The sequence below is a fragment of the Chelonoidis abingdonii genome, chromosome 18 (genome assembly GCF_003597395.2).
Source record: "Chelonoidis abingdonii isolate Lonesome George chromosome 18, CheloAbing_2.0, whole genome shotgun sequence".
In the NCBI taxonomy this organism is placed as follows: domain Eukaryota; kingdom Metazoa; phylum Chordata; order Testudines; family Testudinidae; genus Chelonoidis; species Chelonoidis abingdonii.
Genome location: NC_133786.1, coordinates 2,735,995 through 2,763,039, shown reverse-complemented (window position 1 = coordinate 2,763,039; position 27,045 = coordinate 2,735,995). Strand labels below are relative to the sequence as shown.

Sequence of the window (27,045 nt, the reverse complement as noted above, 5' to 3'; positions counted from 1 at the left end):
CACGTTATGCCTCTGGCCTCTGCTGGGGCTGCCAGTGTGGAAACCAGCTTCTCTCTTTTGTGCTTCTTACCAGACTTCTTGCACGCAGGCCAGTGAGCGCCCAGCAGATGGTACCTACTAGAGGGGAAGCCTTTGTATTCCCTTATTTCTCCCCTGAGCTGGGCAGCACGGGAGTTCCATCCCTGCACTCCCTGGTGATTTGGGTTTTCTGGTGACACCTGATCCATCAGCCCAGCTGACAAGGGCGAGGTGATTAATGGCAACTGTTGGACAAAGAGAGTTGTAACCTAGAATCCTAATTCCGCAGCACAGATGGCTTCCTGCAGCGAGAGGGTGGCTAGACAGCACAGCACTCCACAATGGCAGATGAGCCGGCACTGGCCTTTATGTGACACTCCATGTGTCTGTATCTTGTGGAGCGCCTGTTCCGACCAGGAGCCTGTTAAAAAGGGTCACAATCCAGAACCAGGAGCCAGGCCTCTGCCAGATGAGAACACAATGCCAGGGCAGGAGGCAGCTGTGGCCTGTAGCATCCTGCTTGTTGTGCCCACGTCAGCAGTGATGCTGGCAGGCACTTTGCTGCGTGGGAGGCCAGGGAAACGCCGGTGAGCCGCCCCCCGTGCGAGTGCTGAGTGCGGCGCCTGCCTGCTGCCAGCTGATTTCTGTCTGAGCCAGCTCCTTTACCTTGGCTGGGGGTTTGTTCTCCTTCTCCCATGCACTTTCTTTGCTGATTGTTACAGGCAAATTCAATTCTGTGTGAACTCTCCGGTGCTCTTTGTCCAGCCACTGCTTCCCAATCAATGGAGAGTAATTAGGATCGTAAATAATAGACGGATCCTGCAGTCTCCTGGGCTGCTGAGCTGAACGTCTTTAGGGTGCTGGCTCAGGTGGAAGCTTGTCTCTATGTGGTTGGTTAGTTAGGATGGGGGTGGGTCATCGTTAATGCTGTGGAGGGTGCCCCTTATGGGCGTCACCATGGTGACACTTGCAGCAGAGTGAGGGGAGAATAGGCCTGACTGTACTCTGCACCCACCCAGCCCATTTCAAGGGCAGCCACTGAGTAACCCCAGGGGGATCATAGGACAGGTTGCAGTTCATCTCTGACTCTGACGGCACCTGTTCCTCCTTGACCACCTTGCCCTGTTCTCACAGTGACACCTCTAGTGACTGTGGCACCACTTGGGCTTCCCACTGCCCCGAGGGACCTACCTCGCTCACGCCCAAACCACCTCACTCTCCCATGCTTGCAGCGTGTGCTCCGATAGCTGTGATCTGTGCAGAGAGAGCAGCAGGGACGCAGCTGGCAGGGTAGTACCAGTGTCGCAGCACCGTGAGTTCTTGGAACAATAATAGAGGGGAAAGGTGGCTCAGTAGCCAGCCTGGGCCATGCGAGAGCTGGGGCCAGTTCCCTGCCCTGCCACTGCATTACCTTGCTGCATTATTTGCTACATTACCTTGGGCAAATGCCTTAGTCTCTCTGTGTCAATGGTCCTCTGTAAAACGGGGGGAAGGCGCTTCCCTGCCTCCCAGGGGTGATGTGAGTTTACTGACTGTGAGTGCCCAGGTACAACAGGGATGGGGGTAGTTAAGGACCAGGTGTACAATTCAGTGCCTACCAGGCCCTGTCACAGGTTGGGCACCTGAAATTTGAAGCAGGGCCGCCCAGAGGATTCCGGGGGCCTGGGGTCTTCGGCGGCGGGGGGCCTTAGTTACCGGGACCCGCCGCTGAAGTGCCCCGAAGACCTGCGGGCAGGGGCCCCCGCCTCCGAATTACCGGCCGAAGCGGGACCCACCGTCGAAGTGCAGCCGGGTCTTCAGTGGTAATTCGGCAGCGGGGGCCCCCGCCGCGGGTCTTCGGGGCACTTCGGCGGCGGGTCCCAGAACGGAAGGACCCCCCACTGCTGAATTACGCCGAGACCCGGCTGCACTTCGGCAGCAGGTCCCGCTTCGGCGGTAATCGCTGGCGGGGGGTCCTTTGCCTGGAGCAGAGAAGCTCTCGGGGGCCTGGGATCCCGAGAGTTTTCTGGGGTTCCTGGAGTGAGTGAAGGACCTCGCTCCAGGGGCCCCAAAAAACTCTCATGGAGGCCCCTGTGGGGCCGGGGCCTGGGCAGAATTGCCCTCTTGACTTTCCCCCCCCAGCGGCCCTGATTTGAAACATCTGTAATGGCTAGTCATGCCTGAAACCACCTCTGTGGGTGTGGGGCGGTGGGTGCTGGGACCCTTTGAGAATTGAGGGGCGCAGTGTTCTGTGGGCTGTGGCACAAAGCACGGCCTTGGGAAGGTCGCTACACACAGAGCGTGCCTGATGCTGACCCACAAAGGCAGGACGTGGGGAGCCGATCGCTTCTTACTGCATCCCCTGTCCCCTGTACACACCACCCACAACCTTGGCTCTGCCCGAAGGGATGGCACCCGCCAAGCACTGCACTGCCACATCCCATGGCCAGACAAGCCCCCCCCCCCCCTTCCCCACACTGCCCCTCCCTGCTTCTTCCAGGGTGGAGGCTGGATGTGTTTTGAGCCACCCCCAACCTGCAGGAGATCCTTCTCAGGCTCACATCCTACTTATCTGCACAAACGGGGCCTCCCCACCCCATGCGCTGGGCTGGGAATACAGGCTACCTGCCCTCCCCTATCAAACCCAGCCTCCCCCGCCCAGTCTTCAGCCCCCTCCCCATCTGCTGGGCTGGGGAATACCAGACTACTTGCCCTCCCCTATCAAACCCAGCCTCCCCCACCCAGTCTTCAGCCCCCTCCCCATCTACTGGGCTGGGGAATACCAGGCTACCTGCCCTCCACTATCAAATCCAGCCTCCCCCATCCAGTCTTCAGCCCCCTCCCCATGCGCTGGGCTGGGGAATACCAGGCTACCTGCCCTCCCCTATCAAACTCAGCCTCCCCCACCCAGTCTTCAGCCCCCTTTCCATCTGCCCTCCCATTCTCCCCGTTGTCTACTGGCCTTCCCTTGCCCTGCCGTTCCTGTCAGTCTCCCTCTGCTTCTCGTACTCACCTGCCCTCTCTGTTTCCCTTTAACCTCCCCTATACCTGTAGTGTCCCTCCCTGGTGCCCACTTTCCCCCAGCGCTCCAGTGACTTGGATTCCCCTTTCCTCCCAGTGTGCCACTTGGCCTGTTCCCAGCATCAGCACTCAGGGCAGCTTGGCTTTAGAGCAGAGGTCTCAAACACGCGGCCCACGGGGGTCTTCTGTGTGGCCTGCCAAGCTCCCTGCGCCCTCCCCCCGCCGCCCCTCTGCCTATCTCCAGGCCAGGGGTGGGCAAACTACAGCCCGCAGGCCAGATTCGGCTCGCAGGATTGCCCCCCGTGGCGCCATGAGCCCCACACCGCTCCCTTAAGTGGCTTTGGGCCAGAGGGTAGCTGGGAGCTGGCAGAGGGCTCCTGCGTTGCCTTGCTTCAAGGTGCCGCTCCCCGCAGCTCCCATGGGCCGGGAACAGGGAACTGCAGCCAATGGGAGCTTCAGCAACGGAGCCCTGTGCCCACCCTGGCTCCCCCAGGGGCTGTGGTTCCGGCTGCTTCCTGGAGTGGAGCGGCACGGCACAAGGCCAGGAGCCTGCCCTGGCCCTGATGTGCACTACTGCCACCCCAGAGCTGCTCTAGGTATGCGGTGCCGAGCCAGAGCTCACACCCCGCACCCCTCCTGCACCTCACCTCCCTGTCCTGAGCCCCCTGGTGCATCCCGCACCCCTCCTCCACCCCAAATCCCTGCCCTGAGCCCCCTGCCATACCCCACGCTCCTCCTGCACTCCATGCCCTTATCCACTTTAGAGGCAGTGGCCAGTTTTACTAGGGGCAACCTAAACAACATCCTGCCCATGCTGTAAGGAAATGTGTGACATTGCCCAGGGTACGATCTGGACAGATGGACAGCTGTCTCCCCTGAAATCTCCAACCTAGGGTCCCTTTAACCCAGCTTCACTGTAAGAGCTACCACTCCTGGCCTGCTCACACACAGCCTCTAGCATGTAAATCACTCCCAGCTGAATTGTATGAGTGTTACAGCTAATCACGCATGAATTACATTACAGGGCAACCCCAGCAAAGTCCCACTCCCAGACTTGCCCCCTGAAATGTGTTCTTGTACTGCTGAGCTCTTTATGTTACTCCTCTGGAGGGTCCCAAACACTTCAATCCAAGCACACCCTGGTTTAGATAAAATAATAAAACAAGTTTATTAACTGCAGGAAGATTTTAAGTGATTATAAGTAATGAGGCATAAAAATCAGAGTTGGTTACAAAAAAAAAAAAAAGATAAAAAGATAATACCTAACTTAGCGAGCTAAATGAATTCAATGCAAAGGCTTTTCTCACCACCTGGTTTTTACAGTCTTTACTGTCTGAATGCCTCCAGGCCAGGACCCCTCCCCAGTTCAGTGTTTCTTCAAGCGTTGATACTGCCGTGAGCAGAAAAGAATGGAGGAGAAAAGTAGTTTGTGTAGCATGTCCTCTATTCTTATACCTTTCTTTCCTCTTTGAGGATTATCTCCAGCAGGGGTATAGGCGACAGCTAGTCTGTCACACGGGGACCCCCGACCCAAAATGTAAATGTCTCATTCACTCCCTTCTTCTTGCCAAAGAATGCCCATTTACCCAGCTGATAGTCCACTTGATTTTGTTGGCACCTGGCTGAAGTGTCAATTAGTTTTTTGCTTTTGAGGTACTGGTCTGAGGCTGTTTTTCTAAACTTGGAACATGTCTCAGCAATGTCATACAGCAGAATTTTATAATTTTACATACGTCGCCACACGTATTTTACCTAGACAATAATGCTCAGCAGATTATGAGTTTCCAAATGACCCCTCACAAGGCATACTTTGTACAAAATGTATCAGAGTTTTGTAAAAAGGCTGAGCATAGGAGTACAGGCTGTCACAAAATGTCCCATTGTGATTGAGGGCAGCCTGTGGTCCTAATCTCACTGAGAACAGTGGGAGATGATCGCCATTCTGCAAAAGGGCCGTTCGTTGTGAGCGTCTGCCAAGGAGATGATTCTCCAGCCCTGGCTGTAGGAGCACAACATAAAAACCTTCACGGGAGAGGAGAGAAGAAATGTTATGAAGCATGATAGTAAACGGTGGCCCTTAGTCCTACATGACTCTTTTCTAACACTGTCCCTTGCCCCAGATTACTCCACGTTCACCTTTCTGCCAACTCCATGGAGCTGAACAATGGCTTGTAAAAGACGATCTGTTGACAAAAACTGTTCTGGGCCATCAGCCTCAGACCAATTTCAAACCCTTCCTATTAAACATTTATGGAAAGAAACCGAGCACGACTCATATGGAGACTCCAAAGGGTGACAAGTACCATGTGAGGAGTTTCACACCCAAAGGTCGCCCCAGGTCCTTGTGCTCCAGTTCCCAACACAGCCTTGCCACTGGACTACGAGATAAGGGCAGAATGGTGTTAATTTTCCTCTCATCCCCTGTCTGTTTGGCCCCGTTACCCACTGAGGGGCCTGTGGACTGCCCAGCACCTGTTCTTCCTCTTCCGTGTGGATGGCCAAGATGTTCAGTGGATGATAATGTGCCAGCTTCTTAAAAGAACAGTGACGCTTTATAAGGCAGACAGAGCACAGAGGGGGAAGCAGCTGTGTTCCATCACTGCCTCTTTTGTCCTATTCTGGGATATGATTTTCTGGTGCATGTCTGTCCAGTTGATGTGAAATGAGCTGGCATCTCTGCCAGCAGAGGCCCTGGCAGTCACCGTCATGGCCCAGAACACTGATTTATGCCCCCAAAGCCACATTTCCCAAATTAGGATTAACACTCTCAAAACCCCCAGAGTTTAGAAAGTGGCACCATGTGGCTGGCCGCCATTTTAGCTGAGCTGTTTGCTGATGTCTATGTAATGCCAGCCAGGCCAGTGGCTGAGGCTGTGAATACTGGTTGCCAGCCAGTATGCAAATTGGAGGCTGTCAGCCAGCCGCTGAGCAACGATGACATGTGAGCCACCAGCCTCAGTTTTTTAAAAAAATTAGCATAGATCCTGATTAGAACAACAACAGCCGCATTTCTGGTGCAGCTGGCTCCTGCCAGACAGAACTGGAGTTGAGTTGTTTAGCTCCTGGGGGGCGTTGTCAGCTTCTGCACAAAACAAGCCACGTCACAGAAAACTTCCCAGCATTAGGGCTACAAAAGCAAATTCCCTGTTTTGCCCCAGCCCCAGTAGTTGCTGTTTCATTGTTGCAATGAGCATTCTCACCCACTCCTAACAGCAACTCAAAGCCATGGGGGGCAAGCCCTGTTCACATCTGTCATGTCCCCGTACCAGATGTGGACAGGTCACAGAGCTCGCTTCTACACCTCAGCTGTGTTCAGCATCTAGGGTGACCAGATGTCCTGATTTTATAGGGACAGTCCCGATTTTTGGGTCTTTTTCTTATATAGGCTCCTATTACCCCCCACCCCCTTTCCAGATTTTTCACATTTGCTGTCTGGTCACCCTATCAGCATCAGATCCTTTAATGCTGTGCCAGGTATGGCTGAGGATCACTTAAATAAGGTATTTTACACACAGTGAAGCCTAGTGGCTGAACGGTATAATACAGTGTAGCATTCCACTACATCTCCCCCTTTAAGTTCTTCTTCATGCCTGCCATTTACAATATTTACATTATCATGCTGTCTCTGAAACTCAGTATGTATCAGTTTGTTAAGGATCTCTGAATCGTACTGGGTTTTTTAATTACAGGACCCAAACACGTAACAACTTGGTCATCTGACTATCCGGTAGTTACAACAGCTGGCTGTGGTCAGTTTGGAATTCTTGAGTCACCTTCTTGTTTTGTGTCCACCAGCTGTAGAGTTTGCTCTGTGGATTGTTCCGACTGAGGAAGAAACTGTAGATGTCAACAGTTTCTGTTGAACTCTTCAGTGTCGGTCTCAATCGCATATGATCTGGGCAATGAATTATTTTTCTTCATGACAGCTGGGTGTCCTTTTTCTTCATCTGGTTTGACATAAACACGGTCACCAGGTTCTGGACCTGGCAGTTCTCTGAGTGATGTCTGTTGTAAAAACTGTTAATGGGCTTTTTGCTTTTTATCCAATTTGGCTTCATGCCTGGCCACTGTGAAACCAGATTATTTTCCAAAGTTGGAACAGTACTTTTGAGTTGTCTTCCCATCAGGAGTTGTGCTGGACTATATCCAGTAGATGCTATTGGTGTTCATCTGTAACTCAGAAGAGCAAGGAGTGGATCTTTCTGCTGTGGGACTTTCTTGGCTGTCTGTGCGGCTCTCCATTCACTACTAGTAATATGATCTATATCATAGTTCCTTCTGAATGACATAAATTCTGCTGCAGTGAATTGTGATCCGTTGTCCATCATCAATTGTTCTCTAATACAGAAGTGAGCAAAAGTGCACTTCAGTTTCTCAATAACACCGTGACATGTCATGACTTTCAAGTACATTATGTCTATATAACTGAAAAGTCCACAATGACCAGGTAATGATGACCCCTGAATCTGCATAAATCTGCCGCTTGTGTCTTCAAAGATCTGGCTAGTACAGGTGTTCATACACCGTATGGTCCAGCATTGTCTCTCAAACCGATTTTTACTGGATCTCCATTCAAAAGGCCAATATCATCAAATTCTCAATCAAGTTCTTCCACTTTTCTTGCTAGGCCCATCATGGCTGCCACACTGCGGTCGAACAGGTTGTTGGTCTTTCATCCGATCGTCACATACACTCTGAATGCAAAGCTTTTGTCTTTGTAAGTTGTTTCTGTGGTGAGCTGGCCCATGCAATTCAAAATACCTCCAGGGCTAGTCAAAGCAGTGTCAGATGACTTCAGCTCTGGGAGCGGTTCCCTTCTGAGATGACTGTGATGTCTGCTCCTGAGTCAATTTTAGTCAATAGTCTTGCTGTGAATATTTAGTTCACTCTCCAGACAGGATTTGTGTCATCACAAATGAGAGATCCCAGAAACAAAGGCTCTGAATTGTGTGCGTAATATGAGTCAACTCCCTGACTGCTTTGGTGCAGCAAACAGCTCCAAAATGTCCATATTTTATGCATTTATTACACTGCACGCCTCTGGCTGCACATGTATCATTTCTTGGGATATGACTTTTTCCACATCTTATGCATGTAGTTTGTCCCTCTTAGCCTGGGAGTTCTCTACATGACTTCGAACACTCAGGTGTCTTGTTTATAGCTTCTAAGCTAGTTTTAGGTTTTTATGTTAATGAAATGCTTGCCTCAGGTCTCACCAAACAGGCCTCCCTTTAACCCTCATGCTGGCCTGCCCCACAAGATACGGTGCCCACAGGCCTCTCTGCACCCTGGCTGCTGGCAGCCACATTGTGGGGCAGCACTGCCAGCCCAAAGTCAGCCCATTCTGACAGCATGACAAGAGGCCTGCAAGGGCTGGTGACTAATAACCTCCCTCTCTGCTGCCCATGCTGCCCTTTGGGCCTTCCCGCTACCGACAACAGATGTGCTCTGGTGTGGAGGACTTGAGCCACAGACTGCTGAGTGAGTGGGTGACCCTGCCCTCCAGCCAGCTCTTGCACCCCTGGGCTGCCTTGGGCCCACAGGCATGGGGTATGTCCTGCGTCTTGCACATGGGGTGTGAGTGTAAATGATGACACTGGAACCAGGTGCTGGGTTCCCGTCCCTGTCTGTGCCAGCTCTTCCTGTCCTGTGTGCTCTAGGCCAGATGGGGCTTGCCACTCCGCCCCAGATCCCATGTTAGCCGTGGTTCCCCACTGGTCACTTTCCCCGCATAGGAGGGGTCAAGGAGATGAATCCGCCTCCCACTCTCTTCCCCAATCTCTGCACTCTGGGTCTCCATGGCCTGGCACCCACCATCTAGCTATCTGCGTTGTGTGCTTGCTCTCTAGCTGCCAGCTGTGGCTGCTGGCACAACACGCTCCCCCTTGCCCTGGGGCTGGCACATTGCTGCCATGACACTCCAGCCTCAGCTGCCCCATGCCCTCCCTTGCAGCCCAGTCAGCACACCCTGAGCTCCAAGGCCTGTATGTCCACCACAAATGCCTGTTTCTAATTGGCCCCCAGACAGGCCAGCAAAGGAAGGTGAGCACGGAGCTGTCAGCAGGGTGCAGCACTGGGGGTGCATGCGGAGAGCTGCTCAGAGCTGCCCACAGTCTGTGGAGCAGTAGCACAGGGAGATGGGGCGCCAGGGGTCAGCTGTGCACATTGCTCTGTTCAGAGGAAGCCTGGTGCTCCAGAGAGCGGAGCGTCAGGTGCCTAGTGCCGTCTAAGGAGAGCCCTTGGGAGGGGCCAGGAGGGGAGGAGGTGTCGCTGTGCTGCCCATGGGGTGGGCCTCAGGGGAGAGGGGGTGTCACAGTGCTGCCCACGGGAGGGGCCTCAGTGGGAGAGGTTGTTGTGGTGCTGTCCACGGGATGGGCCTCAGGGGAAGCTCCCTTGTGCTGGGAGGGGCAGATCTGTGTGGGATGAGTTTGGGGTTGCTTGGAGAGTCTCACATTGCCATCCCAGAGGCAGGGTCTCTGGGGGGCTGGGCTGGGCGAGCTTCTTACTGCAGCAACCCTGCCACCAAACGGACACTTCTGGGCCCATGGGGGAGCCTCAGCAGACAGTGCAAGGATCAAATGGGCCTGAATCTCAGCCTTCTCCCAGCAGACCAGGCTGGCTCCGTGGGACAGGGTGGGCACCATAACCGAGTGAGGGGCAAGGGGCTTGCTCACTGCTGCCTATGTGGCACCTGCTGAGGAACTGCCCAGAGGCCTTTGCGCTGTCACGGTGGGGCCGGCTAACCTGGGGTGGGGGGGCGTGGTACTGGACGTGGTCCCTCAATATCAGGACTGGGTATTTTTGGCCCTCGATGCAGACCAGGAGAGCTGCTAACACCTGCTCTGGGCTGTTTCCCTTAAGTGACATCCGACCGCATCCCACCAATCATCCGCCGAGGACCTGCCAATCAGACGCTGGCGGTGGATGCTACAGCCCAGCTGCAATGTCATGTGAGCGGGAACCCGCTGCCTAGCATCCAGTGGCTGAAAGACGGGCAGCAGGTTGTGGGCAGGGACCCCAGGGTCAGCTTGTTAGACAACGGGACTCTGCAGATCACAAATGTGCAGGTAAGCTGCTGCTGATGCCCTTCCCCACCAAAACTGCGCCTGAAGCCCCACAGTACGCACCAATCAGGTACCGGGCAAGGGCTGCGGGAGTCTCGGGGGGGGCCCTCCTCTGAGTCAGCCTTTGCCAAGCCCCAGCTTTGTAACTTGGGGAGGAGTTCACAGCTGGTGCTAGCTCTGTTATTCCTGGAGGTGCAGTGGGTCCTGGTGGGGTGTAGAAATCACAGAGCCCCTAAAGCTATCGCTGCTGTTCTGACTTTGCTCACGCAGCATGTCTGGCAAGTTTGAGACCCATTGGCACACATGCATTTGCAATCTGCCACTTTACTGGGCCTTTCGGTGTTGTCCTGTGATGTTCTGTTGATGCTCCAGTTGGAACTGAGACGTTTTGCAAGTACTCAGGCTTATTTAATTTGCTACGTGCATTGGTCCACCTGGCATAGTACAGCTTTCCTGGCTGCGTTCTGCGTTAAATTGACTCTCCCTTCTTGGTAATACCACCATGCACTTATTCATAGAGGTGCCCTCTCAGGTCTCACGGTGCATATCCCTGAATCCCTGTGTGGCCACAAAGTGCTTTATCCTCACTGCCCGCATGGCAGCTGAAGCACAAAGATGGAGGGCCAGATTTGTGAAGGTATTCAGGGACCAGGCGAGGCAGATTGAAATCAGTGGGAGTGAGGCACTTTTGAAAATCCCCCTAGGTACCTAAATACCTTTACAAATCTGGCCCTAAGTGCTTGAGGCCATGCAGTCTCTAGGGTAGAGCAGGGACTTGGGTGCAGGTCTCCTAAGTCGTGCACAAGCACCCAAACCGCTGGCCCAGCCGGCCTCGCTAATACAAGCCACCAGGAGAGAAAGGAACAAGTGTAACGGACAGGAGCCCAATCGGCGGCTGGGGGCTGGACCGGACACAGGGCCGGTACAAAGAGCCTTCACACCAAGGGCCAGGGGCTTCCCGTGTGGGGATGCCAAGGGGGATGAGCAGAGGACATACTATCAGGTGCTTGGCTGGAAGGGAAGGAGCTGCAAGAATCAAGGCAGCAGCAGCACGGGCAGTGTTAGCAGCAGGAGCCAGAGGATGGGACAGCATGTCCCCCACCCAGATGCTGGGCCAGCGTTGCCAAGCATCTCCCTGGACTCTCCCCATTGCCCTGGCAGCCTGGCTCAGACACAGACGGGGGAGCAGGGGGATAATGGGAACAGGCTGGGGCTGGGGGCTGGGCAATGAGCCCATCCAGTCTTCTCCCCACACCTCCAAAAGCCCCTGGGATCCCCTCCCAAATTGACCCTGATGGCCACTGCATCCCACTGGCTTTTCCAGGGTCCCACAGGGCCCGGCTCGTGTGAGGTGCGAGGGACAGGTGTGGAGCTGGAGTGGGCAAGGGCTCTGGATGGGCAGGGAAATCCTGCCGCAGTACCAGTGCTGCTGCTCGGGGCAGAGGAGGTTCTGGGAAGGAGGAGCCCCAGGGCTGAGCCAGGACAGGGAGAGTCATTAGCAAAGCAGAGGGCAGGGTTGGAGCTGAGCCTAGTGCAGGAAGCCAGCGTGATGCCAGGACTCAGGAGGCTGCTGACTGGGGTTGGAGGCCAGCCAGGCTCTCGCTCCCTGCAGGGATGGGTTTGTTAGGTTGGCCTCTTGTGGTATGGGCTTATTGGACCCAATTCCCGATTGCCCTGTCCTTGTGCACCGCGGGTGTGAAATGCTGCTGCTCCCGTTGGGCAGCGTTTCACACCCGTGCGCTAGTGTCCATGGCTGTCCAAGGGCAGGCAAGGGGAAAGCAGGCCCTTTGTTCACCACAGCTATGGAGGGTCACGTTTATGTCTAGTGACTGAGTACCTTGGCGTGCTGTGAGCTTACTCCTGGCTTGTTAGTTACACTCAGCCTCAGCATCAGTGTTTGAACTGAATCAGGGTCCCGACCCATCACTGCACTGGCCCACAGCAGGTGGGAGGAGATGGAAGCTGCTTTACTGGAAGAGGAAGAAACATTGATTTCCTCACCTGTCTTGCCAGACTGCCACGCTCCTCAGTCAGGTGGATTGGCCAGGGCTCTGTTGTTTACAGCACTGGTTCCACTCCAGGAGAGAGTCAGGTGGAGGCGGAGGGGTTCCCAAACTGGCTAGGCTGGCAGGAGCAGACAGAGCAACACAGGGCGTGCACCTTCAGCAGATCCAAGGAGCAGGATCCCTGAGCCTGCCCTGCGCAGGAGAGTCCAGCCAGTGTCTGGGGCCAGCAGCACTGGGCTGACCCCTGGAGCACACTCATTCTGCTAGAGGAGTGACTTCTACTGCTCCTCGAGCAATGGAAACTAACCCCCGAGCCCTGTTTTACCGGGTTGGCCAGTGTAACTACAGTCATCCCAGAAACATCACAGTAAAGGTGTCTTCTTCCAGGATCACTTATTCTCCTCCCTGTGCTGGAACAGCAGCAATGGGACAGATCTCCCTTCTCCCCTGAGAACTGTATACACCTGGGGGTGGAGGAGAGGCTGCTACCACCTTTGCTCTCCCAGTACAGTTACACAGGTACGGTATTTGTGTGCAAAGGCCTACGTTTGGGAAGGTGTTTTGGTGTTGCTTAGCATGGCAAAGTGACATAAGAGCCCAAATCCCACTGACTTTCAATGAGATTTACAATCCAAAATGGGCTGCACTCTGAAATTAGGTCAGTATAAACCCACCCCGCTGAGTTACCCAGTTAACCCATCCTGAGCCCTGGAGTCAACCCAGCTAGGGCCTCTCTGCTGCAGCGTTTGATGTGTAGACAAGCCCTAAGTCATTTTGAAAATGAGACTACACCTAAAACTTTGGTCGACCCAGCTACAAGAGTTTTGTAGCCCTCACCTCAGTGCTTGCATTGATTTACCTGCATCGATAGAAAAACCCCTTCCATCGATGTAGGAAGGATCTACAGCCCAGCGCTGCAGCGCATCCCTCTTAAGTGCAGAGCCATAGAATGTAGCATAGACATGCCCTCAGGCTCCTAAGTCACTTAGGCCTTGTAACGCGAAGCTGAGCAACACTTAAACACTTCTCAAAATCTGGCCCCCAGGCCTAAATCAGTCCTAGTTCATTTAAACTAACCCAGGGTTAGACATCCACCTAACCTTGCACCAGGGCAGGGCCTGGAATCGGTGCGGTGCCTGGTACCATGGGGCCCTGCTCACCTGACGGTAATGGGGCATTCGGCCAGGATAACAGCAGTGTGCAGGACTACATAAGCTGGAAATCACTTCGGCACTTAAGGTGGTGCCGCTCTCCTGTGGAGACAAGGCTTCGCTCAGCTCTGGGGGCTTGGCCTTAGGGATGGCACTTCCTCTGAGTGGCAGTGGGCTGGGCGGTGGGAAAGGGAGAGCAGTGCTTTTTTTCCACGTGTGTGTGCAAATTACGCAGCAGTAGAATCTTAAGTGTGTGAGCACATGTGGGGGTGAGGGGTGCACACAGCACACGTGGGTGTCCATGCGTGTACACCATCGTTTATTTTTAAAGAGCAGATTTGGCGGGGGGTGGTGGAGGAGAACGAAGAGCCCCGAGCACCCTTGGGAACAGCAGCCCTCTGCAGGGAGCACAGGCTGGCTCACAGCACTACTGGTTCCAGGCACTAAATGCCATTTGGGACTGGGCCTCGTTCCAAAGAACGCCCTGCTCCCCATGGGTGCTGAGACCCTCGGCTGTGCACCACCTCCTGATGTAGCCACAATGTGCTGCCACGCCCTCCTGCCCCCACCCCCACCTGTCCGTTAACCACACCTGTTGCAGCCTTCCCCACATTCAGATGGGGAGGGCAGGGCAGGGCCTGGAGTCGGTACAGTGCCTGGCAGTAATGGGGCATTGAACCATGATAACAGCAGTGAGCAGGCCGGCTCCTGTCTCTGGGAGGTGGGTGTCAGGTGCTGTCTTGTGCAGGGCTGCTGAGTGGGCACGGCTGGGGTGCTGTGGGAGCTGTGTTCCTCCCCCTGGCCTGGAGGCGGACTAGGCGCGTCTGCAGCCTGGCGCAGCGGAGTCAGACGCGGCACCGGGGTAAAGTGGAGGTTATTCATAAATTACTTATCAAAACACACAGCTCACGCTAAACAGTGCTTTAAAAATTGATGGCAGGCGTCAGCAGGGAGTGAACTATTTCACGTTCGCTTTGGGCTGCCGTTGTGTGCGAGTCAGGAGGTTAATGCATCTGCCAGCTCCCGGCACACCTAATAGCATCGGTGGATAGCAGTTGTGGCTCTATGCCCAGGAAGCAATGAGAGCTGTCAGGCGGCTAGCAGGGCTAGCATGAGTTAATGGTCCCCAGGGACGGCCACCTCCTCAGGCCATGCTGCTTCGTGGGGAAAAGTGGGGCAGCTCCTGCCACATGGACAGCCCCACCTGACGGGCGTGTTAAAGTGTTCCCTCTGTTCCCTTCTGTGCATGCTGCCCTCCTGTCCCTCAGTCCTGCTGCCTCACTGGCCAGGGCTCCCCCAACCCTCTCTGCACAGCCTGTCTGCAGCGCCCCCCCAGCCAGGGACATGCCACCCTCTGCCCTGCTCAGAGGACATTGCCCCATGCCTTGCTCTGCCAGTGGAGCTCCCCATACCCTGCAGCCCTCACCTCCCAGCTCCAACAGTGTGGAGTTTGCGTGGCAGCGCCATGCAGTGGCATCCCGGTGAGTGGGGTGCCAGGGGATCACTGCGGATAGCAGGCTGGGCTGTGCAGCTCTCTCGTGCCAGGCCCTGGCACCTCCGGCAAGCAGGCATTCCCTGAAGCTCAGGCTGAGAAGTCCCTGGACACTGATGTGCCATTTCTTGTCACTGGGATCTCGGAATGGCACAGCATTGCGGGAAGGGCCGTGGGTACAGCAAAGAGACAGGCTCACTCCATCACTGCGCTCAGCCCCGTGCTGCCTCAGGGAGCCTCTGACCCTCCCTGCCCAGCCCTCAGCCAGATGTGTTCCCCAGAGATCTCCTCCCCAGGCCACAGCCTGGCTGGCCCCGAGGGGATGGGGCGGAGCAGCAATCCCTGCGCTACAAAGGGATCCCCAGAACGGAGCCTCGTGCACAGCACCCTCTCGGTGTGCAGACAGTGTCCCATTCCCCCCAGCTCATCCCCCCAGGGAATCACCCATGGCGGATGCACTACTCACTGGATCCCCTTGGTGTGTGCAGGTGACGGACTCCGGACTGTACGTCTGTGTCGCTACCAGCTCGACGGGGGAGACAACGTGGAGTGGGGCCCTGGCAGTGCAAGGTCAGTAACGGACCAGTTCAGCTGGGCCCTGCAATGTAGGGGCAGGTTGGGGGGCTGGGAGCAGGGAGTGAGGGTGAGTGGCCCAGACACACACAGTAGCTGTGCTAGGGGCTGGTTGGGGGGCTGGGAGCAGGGAGTGGGGGTGAATGGCCCAGACACACACAGTAGCTGCGCTAGCAGCTGCTTGGGGCAGGACTTGGTCTTTGGTGGTTACACTGGGCAGGAAGGTGCTTGTTTGGCTGGACGCAGGAGCCATGGGGGAGGCTTGCTGGCCTGTGCTGTGAGGGAGCTCAGACAGGATAATCAATTGGCTCCAACCCGTTTGGTCAATGCCTATGGGCCTCCCTAGGCCTGCAGCTGTCACTGTGGGTGCCTTGCCTGTGCATAGCTCAGAGTCGCTCACGAGACAGCTTAGCGCTGGCCTTGCTTGGCGAGCTGCATCCCCTGCACAGGACAGCCGGCAGGGCAGGTAATTGCCACATGGGGTTCCCGGTCTGCGTGCCCCGCAGGAACTTTCTGTTCTCCAAGGCAGGTTTTTTGAGGAGCAAAGAGGCCGCTCAGTGAGCAAACCCAGGGAGCTCCAGGTCTGCAGACGTAGGGACCGCATCCCTCCAGAGCTTTGGACCCAGTGCCAACATCGGCTGCTCTGGGGGAATCCCACTGCCATTGCTGCACGTGCCACTCACTGACATGAGTTACAGACACGCAGGCTTCCTCAGCTCCCCAGCCCCAGGCACACCCTCTGGCTGGGCATCTGTACTGCTGTTCCAGCAGCCCCCAGACTGCAGCTGTGCTCAGATCATAGGCGCCAAATTTCCCTGGCGACGGCAGGTGCTAGCGCAACCCCACCCCAACTCCACCCTTTCCCCGCCCCTGCCTCGCACCCATTACAACCCCTTCCCCAAAGTCCCTGCCCCAACTCTGCCCCTTCCCTGCCCCTATTGGATCCCTTCCCCAAATCCCTGCCCTGGCCTGCCTCTTCCCCCAGCGTGCTGCATTCACCCTCCTTCCTCCTCCCTCCCAGCCGTGCAAAAAGAGCTGTTTCGCAGCACAAGCGCTGGGAGCTAGGAGGAAAAAGTGGGCACATAGCACGCCCAGGGGAGGAGATGGAGCGAAGGTGGAGGTGAGCTGGGAGGGAGGCGGGCAGGGAGCTGCCGGTGGGTGCAGAGCACCCGCCAATTTTTCCCCATGGGTGCTCCAGTCCCAGAGCACCCACGAAGTCAGCGCCTATGGTTCAGATGAGTGTAAAGTCCCCTCCACTGCAGGAAGCTCTGAGCCCACGTTCCCTTTGGCTCCTCCTGGGACATGTCACCCAGCGCTGATGAGTGAGTGGGCCCTGCCCCTATGATGAGCTTGAAGAACAGGACTGCTGTGCCAGCGCTGCATGGGGATGGACTGCTGGTGAGCCACGCTGCACTGGCAGGCCTGGAAACTGATGTCCCTCACCTGCAAAATGGGTGCAGCACAAGCAGCTGGCCTGGCCCTGTGTCTCTGCCATTGGCCTCATCCGCCAGAGGTAGCAGTTGTGGCAGCCCAGCTCAGCTCACGGGTGGTGGAGTTGGCCGAGCCAACACGGGCTGAGTTTGCAGCAGGGCCTGTGCACTGAAATGCTCTGAATTTGCCAGCCAGAACCAGGATCCGGGAGCTGGAATCAGATCTGGAAGCACATGCCCCCGGGCTGGACTCGGTGTCTCCCTGGAGCTCACTGTCAGTCTGTCAATCTGTCCTTCTCTAGAGACTGCGGCTGACCTCCAGGTGCAGCTCTCTGAGCCAGACCACCTCCCTGGGCCCCCCTCAGTGCCTCTGGTCACCGATGTCACCAAGAACAGCGTGACCCTGGTCTGGAAGCCGAGCCCCCAGAGAGGGGGTGCTGCAGCCACCACGTACATCATTGAAGCATTCAGGTAACGCCTCGTGCGCTGCTGCCCACCAGAGAGGCCCCAAAAACCAAAACGTGGGGGGCCCAGAGAGGGCCTGCTTTGGGATGGGGGAGGGAGGCCAGGCTGGGAACACAAACCCACCCCGAGTGCTTCTGGGCTCCCTGCCCGATCCTATCCCACCCCCCATCTCTCGCTAGCTGGAGGAGCCCAGTCAGGGGATGGTAGCCGGAGTGGCATCGCTCACAGGCTGATGGGGGAATCAGGGGTGAGGTCAGTCACACCTGGCTCTGCTGCTGCCCCCCTGTGCCCAAGCAGTGCCCATCCCAGCCCGGTGCTCAGGGAGGTAGCAGATGACCTGGCTGTGACACCCCTCTCCCCATGTCCCATTGCAGCCAGTCCGCAGGCAGCACCTGGCAGACTGTGGCCGATAATGTGCGGGTGGAGAAGCACACGGTGAGCGGCCTGAACCCCAACACCATCTACCTCTTCCTCATCCGCGCCACCAACGCCTACGGGCTGAGCGACCCCAGCCCCGTCTCAGAGCCGGTGCGCACGCAAGGTGAGGCTGCCTGGACACAGGGCAAAGCACGGGCCAGGGGTGGCTCAGCAGAAGGCAGGGATGGGCAGAGCCAAGGGGTTCTCATGGGGGGATGGGCAGGGCCCACGGGTCTCAGTCGGGGGGTAGGCGAGGTCAGAGAGGAGGGCAATGGACTGGGATGGGCTGGGAGTGCTCAGCAGCAGGGGGCTGGGCTCAGTTGGGGTCTCGAAGGCCTAGCGATGGAGCAGGGAGGGGGCTGGATGGCAGGACACCCGACGGCTGCCTGGGTTTCTGTTGCCCAGAGCCAGCAGCCTGTGCCCCCTAAGCCAGCAGGGAGAGCCATTCCTCTTCCCAAGCACGGTGCCCCAGCAGCCTTGCTCCAAGTGTCATGGCCTGTCCTGATGCAGAGGCTGCTTGGCCCCAACCTTCCCCACCAACATCTGCACTGGGCTTTGGGGCCAGATGTCTCCCCTAGGCCCGCCCTGCGGGCTCTGCTCCAGAAGCACAGGGCAATGGTGTATGTCCAGGCAGCCAAGAAGTGGGAGCCAGCTCTTGCCATTGGTTCAGCAGAGGACAGGGGCTCCTGGCCATCCCTGCAGGCTTCCTGGGCAGTAGAGCTTAGTGGGCACCTGGAGACAGTTATGTTCCCAGCCCAGTGGCTAGCTTGTGGGGCACCTGTGCCCGATCCTGGGCCTGTGTTCTCTGCTCTGTCCAGTGGGGTGACTTCAAGCACCGCACTCATGCTGGGTTTGTTGGCAGACGTCAGTCCCACCAGGCAGGGTGTGGATCACCGGCAGGTGCAGCGTGAGCTCGGCCAGGTTGTGGTACAGCTGCAGGAGCCCGTCATCCTCACCTCGACCACCATCCAGGTGTCCTGGACTGTGAGTACCAGCTCCGGGTTGGCCCGGAGGTGGGGAGGTGGAGGCAGGCTTGGAAGTGTAGAGAGAGCCGGGTGGGCGTGCCAGGGCATTGTGGATGGTGCATTGCTGGGATGGCATAGAGGGACAGCGCACAGGCAGGGGACGGGGCAGCAGGGGGTCTGGAGGGGCAGGGGCGGTGCAGAGGGCATGGGGAGGCTAGTGGGTGGCATGGGTGGAGGTGTGTCAGTAGGGAGGAGGGGGGCAGTGCAGTGGATAGGGGTGGGGCTGCAGAGCATGCGGAGCAGCCTGGTTCCAGCTCTCCAGGGGCTGGGGGCCATGTTGGGGCCACGGGCGAGCGCTCCCCAATGCTGTCCCGTGGCTTGGTCCCACTTCCCCAGGTGAATCGCCAGGCCCAGTTCATCCAGGGCTACCGGGTGCTGTACCGCCCACGAGGCAGCGCCTGGCTGGTGCAGGACGTGCCGGCGCCGGCCCAGCGCAACGCCGTGCTGCTGGAGCTGCACAAGGGCCAGGAGTATGAGATCAAGCTCCGCCCCTACTTCGACGAGTTCCAGGGCATGGACAGCGAGGTGCTGGTGGTGCGCACGCCTGAGGAAGGTCAGTGGTGGGGTGGCAGCCCCAGTGCGGGGCCAGCATTTTCCCAGGCAGCTGCCGTGCCGTGGGCCAGCGCCAGAGCCGTCTGCAGGACCTCGGGCTCCCTGACCGTGGCTGCCACAGGAGGGGCCGGGATTGCCCAGCTGGCACTCCCTGGCATCCTCGGGCAGAGGAGCCTGGCGCTGAGCAGAAAGGGAGGGGAGGCTGGAGGGGGAGAAGCGTAACGTCCATCTGGGCATAACACTAACCTGCCTGCCCCATGGACACGCTGTCCCGTAACGCCTACCTCGGCCGGCCTGCCCGGGCCTGACAGCTCCACTGGCCATGGGCTGTGGCTGCCTAGTGCCCATCACAGATCCAGCGGCCATGCTCTGGGATGGGCTCCCTCCCTAGCCTCTGCCCACAGGGTGTTGGCTCATCAGAGCCACGGCCAAGCAGCCAGAGCCTGGGCTGGGAGCAGGGTTTGCTGTCCTCCCCTGGTGCTGCTGGCTCCCTGGGGCTGGGCCAGGTGGAGGGAGCCTGGGGCAGGTCCAGGGGCCCCAGGAGGCTCTTGGGGCCAGGTGTGGTGCTCACGGTTGGCCGGTCCCCTTGGTGCCAGTGCCTAGCTCAGCACACGGGGCAGCTCCCCCTCAGTGCTTAGCACTAAACCCTCTTTCCTCCCTCCCAGCCCCCAGTGCCCCCCCTCAGGCAGTTTCCGTGGTAACAGTGGGCAACAGCACCAGCATCAGCGTGTCGTGGGAGCCACCCCCCGCCGGCGAGCAGAACGGCATCATCCAGGATTACCGGGTAAGTGGTACTGCAGGGGGCAGGCACCAAGTGAATCCAATGTGCCGGGCACAGGTGCTGCCGGGAGGGTTCGACCCCACTGGCAAGAGTCATCAAGTCCCGCACTTCCTACATGCTCTGGCAGGGCCGATGCCAGGCACCTGGGGGTGGGGGCCGCTGCTCCACGTCATCCCCGAAGCCATGGGTAACCAGAGTCTTCTCCCTGGCAGATCTGGTGCCTGGGGAACGAGAGCCGCTTCCACATCAACAGGAGCGTGGAGGGCACGGTGCACTCAACAGTGCTGCAGGGGCTGGTGCCCGGGGTGCTGTACCGCGCCGAGGTGGCCGCTGTCACCAGCGCCGGCATAGGAGTGAGGAGCGCGCCCGTCACCATCCAGATCAGTGAGTGCACCCGGCAGAGCGGGACGTGGCGGCTCTCGCCTCAGGACCTCCCTTTGCACCCCTCCCTGCCCAGGCTTTGCACGTCTTTCACCCGTGCCTGCCTGGAGTCGTTGCAGGGCTCTGCTGAGCTGGGCACTGCCCATGTGAGGTGAGGGGCAGCAAGGCACTGGAGTGAGGGTGAGACGACTCTGTCTGGACACGCTGCCAGGGCGCTGGGTTGCTTGCAGCTCAGCAGACTGCAGGCAGGGCAGGCAGGGAGGGGAAGTCTCTGCCGCGGGTGTCAGGGCTCAGTGCCTGCTAGGGTCAGAAGGATGCTGACCGCCGGGATGCTGGGGTGTGTGTGACATGGCACCGGTGGCGTTCAGGGGGTTGCAGCAGAGCCACTGGCCACATGAGGGGGGGGTGTGGCATGAAGGGGGTACATATGCCAGCTGCCCTCCTCTGCCCTACAGGCAGATGAGTCCTGCAGCTCCAGCAGGCCATGCAGACGCCCTCTGACTGCCTTGCCTTTGCCACCTGTACCCACCGCAGAGCCTGCCCTGGACCAGGGCTTGGTGCCCATCAGCAATGGGGAGAACGTGAGCCTGGCCGAGCAGATCACAGACGTGGTGAAACAGCCGGCCTTCATCGCGGGCATTGGCGGGGCCTGCTGGGTCATCCTGATGTGCTTCAGCCTCTGGATCTACTGGCGCCGCAAGAAGAGGAAGGAGCTGAGCCATTACACGGGTGAGGGGCCAGCTCCCCTCCACCCCCACCCCAACCCCCCTCGACACGCACCAGGAACCGCCTCCACCGCCACACGCCACGGACCACCCTCACCCCAGTGTACCAGAGACCACTCCCACCCCAGTGCACCAGGGACAGCCCCCACCCAACCCCCACTTCACCGGCCCCAGGCTACACAGGCACTGCCCTCTGGGCCTCGTACGCCCCGCACTCTCTGTAGGATAGCAAGTAGCACCTTGCAACCCCCGAGCCCTCCTGCGCCTCCCTGGAGCATCCAGCCCCTGTCCCCGGCTCTGTCAGGGTGCCCAATCCACTGCTCCCAAAGGTACAGTGCAGCCAGCTCACCTGTTCCCCTCTGCTCACCTCCCTGCTTCACGCTCACCTGGTTACACAGCAAATGAAGGCCGAGCACTTACTCGAAAACCTGGCCACACTCCCCTCTCATGCAGCAGTGGTTCTCAGCCTGTACTCCGTGGAGCCCTGGGAGCCTGCACACTGTCTGTGGGGGTGGCGAAAGACAGACTGAAAAGTGATTGAACAGAATTCAATTATATACAGACAATCGGTTTCCAAAGGGGTCTGCAAATGAGAAAAGGTTGAAAACCACAGTCATACAGGACTGCTCGGCTGCACTTCCCAGCCAGGCCGGCTGCGCCCCTCGGCCAGGAGACAACGGCCTGTCAGTGAAGGGTCCAGGGGCCTCTTGGTACCCTGAGTACATCAGACCAACCCCTTGGCTCCTGCTGACTGTCCATTTATTAAGTGGAACGCCCGGTCGGAAAAGGACCTGGTGGCTCCGGTCGGCACCACTGACCAGGCTGCTAAAAGTCCGGTCAGCGGTGAAGTGGGGGCCCAGGGCTAAGGCAGGCTCCCTGCCTGCCCTAGCTCTGCATGGCTCCCAGAAGCGGCCACCAGCTCCCTGCATCCCCCACATCCCAACCCCCAACCCTGAGCCCCCTCTTGCACCCTGAATCCCTCATTTCTGGCCCCACCCAGAGCCTGCACCCCCAGCCCAGAGCCCGTACCCCCCCACCCCTGCACTCCAACCCTCTGCCCCAACCTGGAGCCCTCTCCCACACCCCAAACCGCTCAGCTCCACCCCAGAGCTCTCACCCACCTCCCGCACCCCAACCCCCTGCCCCAGCCTGGTGAAAATGAGTCAGGGTGGAGAAGAGCGAGTGACAGAGGGAGGGGGGATGGAGTGAGCGGGGCAGGGCCTCAGAGAAAGGGCAGGGCTGGGCCGGGATGGGGCCTCAGGGAAGAGGTGTTCAGTTTTATGCCATTAAAAAGTTGGCAACCCTAAGACTGGAACTGAGGGGGGCAGTACGCAGTGACCGGGCGGAGACAAGCATCTGTTACCACCCCCTGAACGAGCTGCCCCCTCCTGGTGACCGGCCTTAACTCGCCGTCCTAGGAGCTGGGTTCTCCCTAGATATATGATTTCTGCAGTATTCTCTGTGGGTCCATCTCGCACAGCTTATGGTGACCCAGGGGGCTAGCGGCCCTCGGCTGAGACCTCACAAGCCACCCTTTGATGAACCTTTACACAGATATCTGCCATGGGGCTCCCTGTGCCCGCTGCCTGTTGACTCCCAGGGGTCCCGGGGTCACAATGGTGGTGGGGGAGAGTGGAGTAGGGCTCCTCAGCGTGGCTGCTAGCACCAGACAGCTGGGATGGAGGCAGTTCCAGGGGAACAAGGCTGGGACACAAAGGGAGCAGGGCCTCTGAGTCACCTACCCCTGTGGGCTGGGGTCTGATGGGGGGTGAGGTGTGCCATGCTTCTGTGAATGCCCCTGTGCTGCCCTCTGTCTGGCCCCAGCTCCCACCCCCTGCCCTGCCGCTCGCTCCCCGGCTGTACCCTGGCATTCTGCTGCGACTGACAGTCTCTCCCCTCCTCTCTTGCAGCCTCCTTTGCCTACATGCCAGCAGGTAAGGCCCTTCCCTCGCCCCAGCCACGGGGCTCCCCGAGAACGTGTTGGGGCCCCTTGACCCAGCTTGAATTACAAAGATTATCTACAAAGTCCCATTTCCCTGAACACAGGAGGCGGCGAGCAGCAGGAGACGAGCCTGCTGTCACCTGCACCCAAAGAGCTTTCCTCTGCTCAGCTTTCTCCCTGCTGCCGTCTCTCCCATATCTCTCATCCCTTCACCCAAAGGTGCCTGGCCGAGCCCTGTCCACATAGGTCAGAGCCCGGCCCGGCCTTGGAGCTGTCTTGGTCCTGGCCTGAGACATGGGCCTTTGTTTGGGGGGGGGCGCAGTTCGGGCTGCTGAACTGCGGGAGCTGCCTGTTTACCACAGCCTTGTCACCGTGCTCTGCAATGACAGCTGGGCCCGTCCACCAGCCCCCAGCAGCCGGGTCCCACCCGACCCCCAGCAGCCGGATCCCACCCGACCCCCAGCAGCCAGATCCCACCCGACCCCCAGCAGCTGAGTCTCACTGCAGCATCTCTGTCTCTTTCAGTCTCATTCCCGCATGCAGAGGGGCCGGCCCGCGGCAACAGCAGGTGAGTGCAGAGACCCCCCCCACCCCACACTCCGCAGCTGCTGGGGAAACCCTCCAGCAATGCTACCCAGCATGCAGTGCACCTAGCCCCAGCCCTACCCTCTCTTCCTGCAGACCGGGCATGCTGGCCATGGCCACCAGCGCCTCCAACTACCCCTGGCTGGCGGACTCGTGGCCCGCCCCCAACCTGCTGCGCAATGGGAATGCCAAGGAGCCTGGCACGAGCTGCTGCACAGGGATCCACAATGCCACGGAGAGATATTACAATGGTACTGGTGGGGCATGGGGAGCTGCGAGTGGCCAGGCTGTGGCAGGGGGCTGGGTTTAGAGCAGTCCGAAAAGGGGCCAGGATGAATAGGCCCGTATCTGGGGCATCTCCGGCCCCAGGACTGTGAGAGCTGGGCAGGTGAAGGAGCCGACCTGAGTCCCTCTCTGGCGGCCCAAGCCAGCTTCGCTGTTGCTGGCTCTGGGGAGCAGCTGGGCTGAGCCCCTGGAGAGGGGCAGGAGAAGCAGCCCAAGGCAGCTGGGTCAATGCTGGCCACTCTGGGCCAGCAATAGCTCGGAGCCCACGTAGTGGGCAGGATAGGAACCAAATGGCTCCAAACGCAGCTGAGTTGTCCCCATAGTGAGGTGTCTTGTGTCTGTGACTTGCCCCGCAGAGGCCGGGATTTCCAACTACCTCGCCCAGACGGAGAAGTTTGGGGCGGGCGCGTCGGACGGGCCCATTTACAGCACCATTGACCCTGCCAGCGACGAGATGAGGACCTTCAACGGGGCCTTCTCGCAGCGCACCACGCCTTACGCCAGCACGCCCCTGGTGCCATATGGGGTGCCCAGCCTGCCCTCCCCTGACGCGGAGGAGAGCCCGCGGAACCCCCAGCCTGGCCCCTCCGGCAGCCAGTATGCGCTGCCGGAGCGCAGCAGGGCTGAGCAGGGTAGGGACGTGGTGTGGGAACCACTGGGTGTGGCAGCTGGTCTGGCTGTGGGCCTGGGGGACTTGGGGGTGGGGCCCAGTGACCTGGTGCCAGGGACAGAGTTGGCTCTTCCAGCAGCTGGGCCCAGTCGCCCTCTGGGCATGAGAGCCACATTCCGCTGCCAGGAGCACCCCAAGGACAGCGCAGTTCTCCAGAGGGGATCGGCTGGACCCTGGGCCCAGCCCATGCCCTCAGCAGCCGCTGTGGAGCCCCCTCCCTGCAGGTGAGCCCCTGCGATGCAGGCACAGGGCTCCGAGGGTGGGCAGGAGACAGGGGGCTCGCTGTGGGGCTGCCCCACTCACTGTGTCAGAAACGCCTGTCTGGCTCTGGTCTCTCTAGTGGCGAAAATCGGCAAAGCAAAGTCAATGGGGAAGCCGGTGAAAACTCCCTCTCTGAACTGGATGGAGCTGCTGCCCCCTCCGCCTCCGGCCAGCGAGCTGAGCCAGTACGTGGAGGAGGAGGAGGATGAAGAGGAGGAGGAGGAAGAGCTGGCTGCCAGGTGAGCACAGTTACCGCTCTCTCTGTCCTAGCAGGGATGGTGGCAGCAATGCCATGGCCAGGATCTCGAAGCCCGTGGCAACACAGACTCTGCACCAGCGGCTGCCAGGGCCAGGCAAACATCACCACCGGCACCAGACTGCCCCAGCCCTGCCAGAGGCACCGCAGGAGCTGGGATGGTCCAGGCAGACCTGTGGCATTGCCAGCCTGCCCTGGATGCGCCCGGGCCCACCTGGGTCAGGTCAGGGGCTCGGTCAGGAGAGTCTATGGCAGAGGCTGATCACAACTGTAGCCGTGGGGCACCTACCACTTCGGCCTGGCTTTGCCTCAGCCCAGGATGGCAATGTATACTACTGCTGGGGGGCCCAGGGAGCCCTCCCATCAGCCCTATCGGAGCCTCAGCCATGGGCTCCGGGCAGCACAGAGGGTGTCACCCCTGCCACGGCCTCTCCAGAGCGAGGCAGGGTCCTGCCGGCCATGAAGTGCCGCCCAGGGCGAGGCTTGAAACATGGCCTACAAACGGGAGCTGGGCCAGGGGGCCGTGTAGAGCTGGCTAGGGTGGGAGGCATGGAGGTTGGGGCGGGGCAGGGCACAGAGATGTGGGAGGCATGTGGGGCAAGGAGGCACGTGGGGAGGCATGTAGGGCTGAGCAGGGAGCTCCATGGGGCTGGGCAGGGCAAGAGAGGCACCTGGGGCTGGGCAGGGAGGAGAGTGGGATGGGTGGGGAGGCGCAGGGGGCGGGCAGGCGTGGCGTATGCAGCTGATTGGGGTGAGGGAGGCAGATGGGATCAGGCAGAGACCTGTGGGGTCGGGCGGGGAGACCTGTGGGGTCAGGTGGGGAGGCACGTGGGCCGGGCGGGGAGGTGTGTGGGCCAGGTGGGGAGACACGTGGAGCCAGACGGAGGTGCGTGGGATGGGTGAGGAGACATGTGGAACCAGATGAGGAGATGTGTGGGACAGGTGGGGAGGTGCATGGGACGGGCGGGGAGACACGTGGAGCCAGACAGGGAGGTGCGTGGGCCAGGTGGGGAGACACATGAAGCCAGCCGGGGAGGTGCGTGGGATGGATGAGGAGGCCTGTGGAGCTGGAAGGGGAGGCGGGTGGGCCGGGTGGGGAGACATGTGGATCCGGACAGGGAGGCGCGTGGGCCGGGTGGGGAGACTTGTGGAACAAGATGAGGAGATGCGTGGGACGGGTGGGGAGGCACATGGGTCGGGCGGGGAGACACATGGAGCCGGACAGGGAGGAATGTGGGCCGGGCGGGGAGGCCTGAGGAGCCAGGCAGGATGAGGGAGGCCCGCGGGGCTGGGCGGGGTGGCTGTGAAAGCCAAAGGCACCATCCAGGCCTGTGGTACCCAGCAGAGTCTAACATCCCCCCGCTTGCAGCATGGACCCAGAGGAGTGGTGCCCCCCGCTGCCCGAACGCCCCTACCTGATGGAGAACGTCCAGGAGGAACAGTGCCCCCTGCCCTTGCCCCGCGGCGACATCTCCTCACCCGCCCACTCCTACGGGCAGCAGTCCACGGCCACGCTGACGCCCTCACCGCACGATGAGATGAGAGCTGCCGAGGACATCCCCAGGCTGCATCACTTCGAGATCCCCCACCTGCCCCGGTAGGAGGCGTCCCCGCCCCTGGGACAGGTGCTTCAGAGGGAAGGAACAGAATGGGGCAATTATCAAGTGATTCATCCCCTGTAGTCCAGTCCCAGCTTCACGGTTAGAGTTAGGGACACCCACAGCATGAGGTTGCTGCCCTGACCATAGGCGCCAACTTCCCCTCTACCTGATGGGTGCTTGACCCCCACCCGCCCTTGGCCCACCTCTTCCCGCCCCTGCACTGCCCTCACCCCACCCCCATTCCACCCCTTCCCCAAAGTGCCCGAGGGAGGGGCAGGGGGTGAGGAGAGCTTGGCTGGTGGTGGGTGCCGAGCACCCACTAATTTTTCGCTGTGGAAGCTCCAACCCCAGAGCACCCATAGCGT

General features: G+C 59.1%; 2 protein-coding genes across 2 annotated transcripts in view; one reads left to right on the top strand and one right to left on the bottom strand.

Annotated features, from left to right (window-relative positions):
* Positions 1-27,045, bottom strand: part of ROBO4 (roundabout guidance receptor 4) — a 381,615-nt gene that overhangs the window by 258,186 nt on the left and 96,384 nt on the right. The window lies entirely within an intron of this gene.
* The window catches only part of ROBO3 (roundabout guidance receptor 3), a 216,354-nt gene that overhangs the window by 185,619 nt on the left and 3,690 nt on the right, over positions 1-27,045 (top strand). The window contains exons 9-23 of the mRNA XM_032770017.2: positions 9,880-10,085; positions 15,220-15,301; positions 17,037-17,205; positions 17,574-17,740; positions 18,479-18,600; positions 18,978-19,194; positions 19,859-19,977; positions 20,187-20,358; positions 20,890-21,084; positions 22,991-23,014; positions 23,548-23,590; positions 23,704-23,858; positions 24,249-24,524; positions 24,903-25,062; positions 26,449-26,676. Of these exons, the coding sequence (XP_032625908.2) occupies positions 9,880-10,085; positions 15,220-15,301; positions 17,037-17,205; positions 17,574-17,740; positions 18,479-18,600; positions 18,978-19,194; positions 19,859-19,977; positions 20,187-20,358; positions 20,890-21,084; positions 22,991-23,014; positions 23,548-23,590; positions 23,704-23,858; positions 24,249-24,524; positions 24,903-25,062; positions 26,449-26,676 (2,335 nt within the window). The remainder of the gene's footprint in view (positions 1-9,879; positions 10,086-15,219; positions 15,302-17,036; positions 17,206-17,573; positions 17,741-18,478; positions 18,601-18,977; positions 19,195-19,858; positions 19,978-20,186; positions 20,359-20,889; positions 21,085-22,990; positions 23,015-23,547; positions 23,591-23,703; positions 23,859-24,248; positions 24,525-24,902; positions 25,063-26,448; positions 26,677-27,045) is intronic.